Source organism: Phoenix dactylifera, chromosome 16 (genome assembly GCF_051530095.1).
Source record: "Phoenix dactylifera cultivar Ajwa chromosome 16, Ajwa_hap1_PhDact_Kaust_v1.1, whole genome shotgun sequence".
Lineage (NCBI taxonomy): Eukaryota > Viridiplantae > Streptophyta > Magnoliopsida > Arecales > Arecaceae > Phoenix > Phoenix dactylifera.
In genome coordinates this window covers 10,894,280-10,903,120 of record NC_143205.1, presented here as the reverse complement: position 1 = coordinate 10,903,120, position 8,841 = coordinate 10,894,280, and the positions used below count along the sequence as shown (strand labels likewise).

The 8,841-nt window shown below is 40.2% G+C and overlaps 1 protein-coding gene across 1 annotated transcript; it reads left to right on the top strand.

The window, feature by feature from the left end:
• Positions 1-441: 441 nt before the first annotated feature.
• On the top strand, positions 442-1,979 carry LOC103715051 (transmembrane protein 161AB protein). The gene has a single exon (XM_008802557.5). The coding sequence runs from the start codon at positions 552-554 to the stop codon at positions 1,827-1,829; it is 1,278 nt and encodes a 425-aa protein (XP_008800779.4). The 5' UTR covers positions 442-551; the 3' UTR covers positions 1,830-1,979.
• Positions 1,980-8,841: the final 6,862 nt, after the last annotated feature.

The following is an 8,841-nucleotide window of genomic DNA, read 5'->3' as shown; positions in this document are numbered from 1 at the left end:
CTTGAAGAAAAGAAAGAATTGAATTGAAAAATAGTTTTTTTATTAGAAAAAATGAACCAACTCTAAACTCATGTGGTCCATTGTTTAAGACTTTGTCTGGAATTGTGAAAGATACCTGGCAGACAAATTTACTCGCTGATTGCCTCATTTGCTGTACACTATCTAGGAGTGTTCCAGCGTAAGAGTCTTGAGTCTGCTCCTTTTTCTCTCACTCGACTCCTTCTTCTTTTTTTTTTTAATTTGTATGGATATTTATGCGCGTATAATGTGAATTACCGCTATATATATATATATATATATATATAAATTTTGACGGACAAATTTTCTTTCACCACTTATTATTATTATTATTATTATTTTATTTTTAAAGATGACGGCGTGTTCTGTTAGTGTCGGCTCAGTAGCGGATTAAACCGGATGGCCTGGGTCGCCTTGTCGGTCCAACCACCGTCGGCGGTCCGGACCAGATCCATCTACCTGCACCGCCCAACGTCCAGTCCACGACTTCCACGAAGAAGACCCAAACAGAGCAATCCGCTCACCACCCAATCATGTCCTTCTCCACCCCAAGCCACCTCGTCCTCCACGCCGCCGTCTCCGTCGCCGCCGCTCTCCTCACCGCCCTCCTCCACCTCCCTTCCCTCTTCCTCCACGGCCTCCACACCTACATCCAACCCGACTCCGTCGCCCGCGGCGACGGCCTCCGCGCCGCCATCCGCCGCCCCGGCGACGCCCCCTCCTCCCCTGGCGACCTCCGCCGCCGCAACCGCTCCAAGGACCACCGACCCGAATTCGACGAGTCAGGCGCCCAGCTCTTCCGCCTCCGCCTCGCCGACGCCCACCTCCGCACCCGCCTCTACTTCCCGGAGTACCATACCTCCTTCCTCTCCGCCGCCGTCGCCCTCTCCAACATCGCCCTCCGCCGCCTCCTCCCCCCGGATCCCGCTACCCCAGCTACGATCCCCGCCCTCGCCGCAATCGTCGCTGCCGCCCACCTCCTCCTCGCCCTTGCCAAGCTCTCCCTCGAGCGATCCGCTTCTCGCCGCTCGGAGAAGGAGCTCAGCCTCCTTTCCGGCTTCCTCGGCTGCCTCGCCGCTTTTTTCATCGTCTTCCACCTGTCGCCCTCCGTCTTCGACTTCGATCTCGGCGGATCCGATGCCGCCTTCTCAAAGGCCGTGGCTGCCATCCTTGCCGGGTGCCTCACCGGGATCCTCTTTATCCCGGCGGCGAGGGCGGCGCGGGCCTTCTGGCTCGGGACGGACCAGCTCCGGTGGAACCTCTCCGTGGTCTCCTGTAGCGCTCCGGTTCAAATCCTCCTCTATGCTGCCGTCCTCTCCGGCGCCGCCGCCCCGCTTCTCTGGGTCAATCCGGTGGTGGTGGTGCCATCCGGCGAGGTCCAGTCGCCGGAATTCAAGGAGTACCGAATTTGGGCTCTCGTGGCTTCTGCTTTCTCCCAGCTTTTGGTGCTCCGCGCTAACCTCCAGATGTATCTGAACGAGGCCGTGCTATGCTGGTATCAGCGGCTGCACGCCAGCCGGGCGCCGGACATGGATTACGGGCGGGCGAAGGTGTTCCTCCACAACCACTACCTCTGCTTGGTGGCGCTGCAGTTCTTCGCGCCGCCGGTGCTGGTGCTGGTTTTTCTTGGGTTGTCTCAGCTGAGAGGTAACTTGTTTGGTGGTGTACTGTTTTTAGGTAGCCTTGTGGATTGCTCTGATCTTGTAAAGGAGATAGCTTTGTTTATTTCTTGGTGGATTGCATTCATTTGGGCCATTTTGACCATGTCGAACCTCGCTCTTTACCGTTGCGGCTTTTTGATTGTTTCGTGATTATGCTATATTTAGCATGGTTTGCTTTGGCCATTGAGTTGAATGTTCTTTGATTGATCAATGGTGTTCTTCATGAGCGGCATATGTACTTTGATTGAAGAGCAAAACAAATCTCTGGTCGGAGTGAAAAATTTTCTTTGTTCTATTGTATGATTGTCCTCCGTTTTACGTGGTCCTCAAGCTTTTGCAATTTCAATTGCCTTCAAGTTGTTGTTGCTCCATATCTTTATTTTTTATTCATAGTAACAACTGTAGTGGTAGGATGAATGGAAGAGATAGGAGATTAACAAAAGCAGTCCTCTTGAATGCAAAACATAGATTTATAGTTTAAGGCTTTATGCTAGATGGGCGTTACATTCAGTGGCAAAGCTCAATTTGCTGATCATCTACCATCTTGGATCTGCTTGTGGTAAATCAACCAACACCTTCTACCATGTTACACCATGTTATCTCTCTCCACATCCAAAACTTTTGAAGAACCCTTCCTCCAATTACATTGGATAAGCTTGGACATGAATGAGCTAGTAATTTGGTTCTGTTTCAAAACCTTGAATCTCTACATGGATCTAGCTGGTCTAGATGAGTCAAAGAGAAACTGAGTCCAGCTTCGTTTATGCGGTGTTATGCACTGTTTCTTATTTGCTTTTCTCCTAACTTTGTCCAAAGGTGGTTGGAGGGGGCACATTGTTTTCCTTTTTCTTTCTTTCTTTTTGATTTTTAATAATTTGTCTCTAATGGCTAATGGACAAATGCTGTAGTAGTTTGTAATCTGGTCGATCTGAGTAAAACATAAATCACTTTATGAACTATTGAAAAAAAACGAACTGTTATGTATCAGCTCACTTATAGCATTTCATGTATATGCAAAATTGTTTCTCTTTTTGGTCAAAGCATTAAGAGTAAATCTTTGCACTAGCATAGCTTAATTTGCCAACCCAGAATCATCTAAGATCCATTATTAATAAATCAACTTTCCCTAGTGCAAGGATTATTCCGTGTATGCAGTAGAGAGCCATCTGATCAGCTTTAGCTTTACCATGTTGTACCATGCTTGCCCCTCTAGATGAAAAATTTTATTGCGGAACCATTCTTCAATTTCAATCTATCATCAATTAACTTTTTCGTGAATGCTCTAATATTGAGGTTCCATTTCAAGACTTTCAGTAGAGAGCCATCCAATCAGCTCTAGCTAGTACCAAGTTGTACGATGCTGCCCCCCTCTACCTGATAATGTTTGTTGAGGAACCATTCTTGAATCTCATTCTATCTTTTACTAACTTGGTCATGAATCTGGTATTCATGTTCCATTTCAAACTTTCAATCTCAACTTGGAATGGATATAGCTCGTCTTGATGAGTCTTGTTTGATTTTTATTGAGTAATGCACTGCTCTTTTCTTATCCTTCTTCTCTTCCTTCTTTCCTTTGGTTGCTATAGAACATTTTGAACTTTTTGATCTTTTATCTATCACTAATGATTCTCTGGTGGATAATTTGGAAGTAGTAGTAGTCTAGTAAACTTGAGTGAAACATAAACCACTTAACATGTCTGCCGAACTGGCCCAAATTATCTAATTCGGGCTATACAGAGCCAAATCAGTGCGGAATCGGGTTTGTTTGGCTGTGGAAATCAGAATCCGCCCCAGAACTGCTTCGAACCAGACGGTTCGAAGTGAAACCAGTGCGAACCAGGCAGTTCGCACCGGCTCCCCCCTCCCCCCACTCTTTTTTAAGTGATGGGAAGGCCCTGAGAAGGCTTCCGAGGCCTTCCCCATTTTCTCAAATCCCCCGCCCCCACACCAATAATATGCTGATTTCGATGATTCAAAGAGGATCCAACCCAAAATAAAGTACGTTTTCTCTCTCCTACCTCATTTTCTCCTTTTTATTCAACATCGAAAAATGCCAAAAAATTTTAAAATAATTTTATGATATGTTATAGATCTATGGATGATCTATACAATCCCACTAGGTTCTTTAAATTGTCGTTTGATATATAATTTTTTAAATTGGAAAACATATTTTTGGATTAAAATTTTAAAATAAAATTTAAATAATAACTATAAAATTAAAAGCTTATTTAGGGCATATAACTATTCGTGACCTCAATTTGATGTCCATTTATTCAAGTTTTGATACAATCATATGCATAGTTGCCTAGGCCTAAATTATAAAAATTTAAAAATAAGTAGCCTTTAATGCATGCCTTCAGGCTTAGAAAAATATATGTAGCATCTATGGTAGAATTCTATATGGATCCGATCTCAAATTATTTTTCTAAAATATTTATATTTTAAAAATATTTTAATTTAAAAATAATTAAAAATATATAATTAGTATAAAATATATAAAAATTGGTACCATGTATTACAAAATTTAGAAATATTTTTTGAAGTAGAAAATATTTTTTTTTCTGAATTTATGATATTAAAATATATTTTTAAATTTAAAAATTATTTAAAATATATAATTAATCTAAAAAATATAAAAATTAGTACTATATATTAGATAAGTTAGAAGTAGTTTTTGAAGTAGAAAATATATTTTTTATCCTAATTAAATTTTATTATTTTTAAATAATTAATAAACTGATGTGTTTGATCAACCTGCAGGAATGGAACCATCGAGAAAAAGAAAGATCCAGAATGTGACATTAGTTGAGATCATAGATAAATACTTTTGGGTCGATACTATTGGAGGTACAATTAGTGCAACATAGAGGTCAAAAAAAGAGGGATAACTAGGTTAAAACAAGACCTAGATGGTAGTAATTTCGATGTATCTATGTGCTGAAAATATTCACAAGAGGTTTGGCAACTGATGAAGAAGCACTTTGCTGATTTTGGAGCAGTGAAAAAATGGGTTGCCTAGAAGAAGACGGAGGTGGACCGTCGAGCGGCAGAACCCCCTTCATATCACTTTAGAAAGTTAGAGGAGGCGTCCGCGCCAGATGACAAGAAGACACAGATCTAAGTTATCATTCAAGCGAGTCTGGATGATCAATGACAGCAAGATGAGGTGGCCAGGTGTAGAGCTCGATTGGGCCCTCACACTACAAGTTGGACTTTGGTTTTGCGACCAGCAGGGCAGATCCAGAATTTAGAAGGACTTCCTCAATTAGGAAGGCTATTAGTAGAGGTAATGGTCGTATTGCATCTATGCTGGGGGCTTTTGGCAGTAGAAAGACGTCCTCCAGAAAAATTCTATTAGGAGCTACTATCAATGATTTAGATCTATATTTCTTCTCCAGCAAGGATTCGAAGTAGCAGAGGGTTGACACCATGCTAAAGAAGGATAAAGTTTGGATCTTGCCTTCACCAAATTCTCCAAAGTTTGTACCTGCTTCTCAAATTCACATTTCCTACTAGTTAGATCTGTCAACCTCCTTAGTAAGTGAAGCAAGTGAATGATGGGTCTCCAAGATCTTGGTTAGCTATTATTCAAACTAGCCAAGTTGGATGATTGCCAAGTTTAAAGTCCGGCTAATGGATGTGGTGCTAGATACATCCCATCATCTTTCCGATCGTTGATCGATGGATGTGGAGGGTATTGTTTACATCACATCCAAACTGATATTTGTGACTCGAAGTCTGATCAACAACAAGCCTTGGAAGGCCATCCAATGTAGGCCGAGTAGTAGCAGGTCTTCAAAAGAGATATCTTATGCAGATTTAAATACTAAGGCTGTAAGCCGAGTGACTGTGGCATAGACCGTGAGGGGCAAGAGCTATCGACCTAGGATAAGGTTTTTAGTTAAGCGAAGTCCAAGAATGATGGTTAGCTAGCAGTTACCACTACCCATGACATAGAAGGAGCAGTCATGCTGCCCAAAATGTGAGAAGAATAGTAGCACTACTTACTAATGCATGGCAATAATGGCCCATGTGGCACACGATAGCAAGGATAGGTATCAAAACTAAATTGTGGCACCTCTTACCACTACTTAGGATGTGAGTGGAGTGGTGGCACTGCCTACGATGTGTGGCAATAATGGCCCATGTGCTACAGTAGCAAGGATAAGTGTCAAGATTAAGTAGGGACACCTATCCCAGCACTTGATGAGAGCTTTTTATAAATATCGGATTGTACTGTTGAGAAAAGGGCTCTTCTTCTGCCAATCAAACAAGCAGTTTATTTTTAAGTTATTCTTGCTTTTACCTTTCAAATTCTGTGCTTTATTTTCCTAGTAGGACTCCAATTTACTTGTAGCTACAGAGTAGCTCGTAGCCTCGGCTACATTCTACCTCTTCCTCGTTCAAGTAAGCAGTGTTATGGTAGTGAAAATTCTTGAGGGTCAAGGCACTTGGACCTATGCTACTATCGCTATCCCCTCTGCTACTCATCACTAATGGCACTCTCGCACAATCACTAGACACACGTACAGGACTTTGTCATCACTCTTGCGACCCTTCATAAGAAGGAGAAGGTGCGAACAAGTTTTTTGGCATGTCCGGTTAGACATTCTCGCAAGAAGCGAACATGGATTAAGCTTGCACTGAACAAAAAAGGGTATAAGCTAAACCAGGGAGAAAGCCAACATGGTTGGTATTATCCTGGTTCTGAACAAGGATGAACCCCCTCCATGCCAATCCCAAATTGTGTGTTAGGGAGTAGGTTAAGTATCGCTTATTTTCTTGTAGTTTACGTACTAGTTTTTATTACGATTTGCCTAGAGTATTTTTATGGGGAAGAGGGCATAATATCCACTGTTTATTATGCATTTTCCTAGAGGGTTCTAAGTCTGATTATGAGTAGGGTTATCATCTAAACATCCTACTTTAGGTCTAGGTTGGGTTAGAAAAATTTTTAACGTCTCTAGAACTATGATTTGGAAAGGTTTTAATAGCCTTTTTTAGTGGGGTCCTTTGAAATCATGTATTTTACTTTTCTTAGAAACTAGAAAATGAAAAGTTTTTATATATTGAGTTTCAAATAGATTAAGAGTACTATTTGAGTTAAATAGTGCAAGTTAGAATCCCTAGGTTCGTTATAAGTAGGTTAGGAGTCCTTTTATGATTAGGAGAGAGTCTTTTGGTGCTATTTGAGATTCTATAACTGTGGGTTCGTGGGGAGTGATGAAATATGTAGGTTAATATGTTTTATTGAATGAAGCGACTCAGTGGAGCTTTAACCTTATAATGTAGTCTCTCTATTCTTCTACTCTTCTGTTCAATCCCTCCTTCTCTTTTCTTCTACTTTGTATATGTTTTCCGGTTGAAGAAAAAACTATTGACATTTGTTCAGATATAAAATTTATTTTTGCGCAAATCAAATTTTTCCTTTGCGTCATCCTCTAAGGGGATGCATAAAACATACTTAGGAGATCATCCACCATTTGGGTAAGGAAGAGTTCTTCCCTCTCCAGCAAATTTTGTTGGGTTCAATACAACGCTGAAAAGATGACAGCCTATTTTGTGGAATAAGGGGTTGAGAATGGTGAATTGACTTGTAGAAACATGCCACCTTCTTTACTATGGCCGTGTCTACTTTGGTCTCCTCTTCATGTCTAGCTTGTTGCATCTTGATAAGTTTTCCTCCTGTTCAGCTCAGCATATGCAAGGGCTTCTTTGATTAATGCTCTTGTTTGGCAGCTGAATAAGTTGTCATATCTTCAAATGAGATAGTCAGTCTATTCTTAAAAGGGCATGTTCCTACAGGAAGATAGTTCTGAAAATTTAGTATTAAGTCGTGTAAAATCCAAATTTTGTAGATCAGCATCAATCAGTTTCACTCTCCTCTCTATTGAAATGTTTAATACAAATGAAAAGAGAACTATTTTTTGGGTTGCTCTCTATTTGACAAAAACATGTTAGGCACCATTCAAGAAACTTGGTGTGAACTGCTTCCATGATAAGTGGAACTTGCTTTTTATTGAGGAAGGAGGGAAAAACAATATTTTCGTCATTTTATTAAAACAAACAGCTTAGGCAGCATCCCACAATCTTGAGTAAACTATCTCCCTTATAACTCAACTTTGATCTTGACTTTTATAGATACCACAATCCATGTCTTCTATTTCTTTTAATATTAAGTTGAGCATATATTGTTACTGGCCTGATAAAGGGTTTTGTATCCAATTGTGCCTCATAGCAATATCAATGATATTTGGATAAACTAACAGGTTTATGAAAGATGATAAATGCATTATGAGGAAGTCTAATAATAAGAAAAGTTGGCACCACAAATGCATTTCTTTGCATGTTGAAGCTAACAATTTGGCAACATATCAACATATTAAAATGCCATCATTTTTTAGATAAACCTTTCATGAGCCATGTCTGAAAAGATATGTTTAATTTTTTTTAAGTGAGAATTGTCAAAAAAGACCTCCAGATTTATTGGCCACTATTTAAGCAATGGCAATCTTAGTGCTCCTTGCTCATTGTTTAGTAACTATAAAACAAATTTGGTCATGGTATGTGGATGTTTCATATGATCTTTAATGTTGTCACTTAATATACTTTATAAAAAAAGGTGTCACTTTTTATCAAGGTTTAAAATCCCGTGGGAGGGGGGGTCTCGATTTCTCTATGAAACACGATGCCCCATGGTCCCACCCTATCCCAATGATGATCTCAGTCAAGCATCCTAGTAGGTAGCCTCTATCTCTCTCCCCTTCTTTTCTTTATTTCTTTCTTTCTTTGTTTTTTTCTTCTTTGTTTCCTTTCTTCCTTCTATCTTTTCTTTCTTGCTTTCTTTTTTGCTTTTCTTCCTTCCTTTCCTTTTTTCTTCTTCTTCCCCTTCATTCTTCTTTCCTTTCTTTTTCTTCTCCCTCCCTTCTTTCATTCTTTCCTTTTTCTTCTTTCTTTCCTTCCCTTCATCCTTCTTTCCTTCCTTTTCTTTTCTTCTCCTTCCTTTTTTTCATTCTTTCCTTTTTCTTCTTCTTTTTTACTTTCTTTCTTTTATCCTTCCATTCTTTTTTTTTTTATCCCTTCATTACTTTCTTTTCTTTTTCTTCTTTTTCTTCTTTTTCTTCTTCTTTCCTTTCTTTTTTTCCTTTCCTTTTCTTTCCTT

What these genes read in the sequence shown, in the direction of transcription:
- LOC103715051 (XM_008802557.5), top strand. Translation starts at nt 552, where the DNA reads ATGTCCTTCTCCACCCCAAGCCACCTCGTCCTCCACGCCGCCGTCTCC.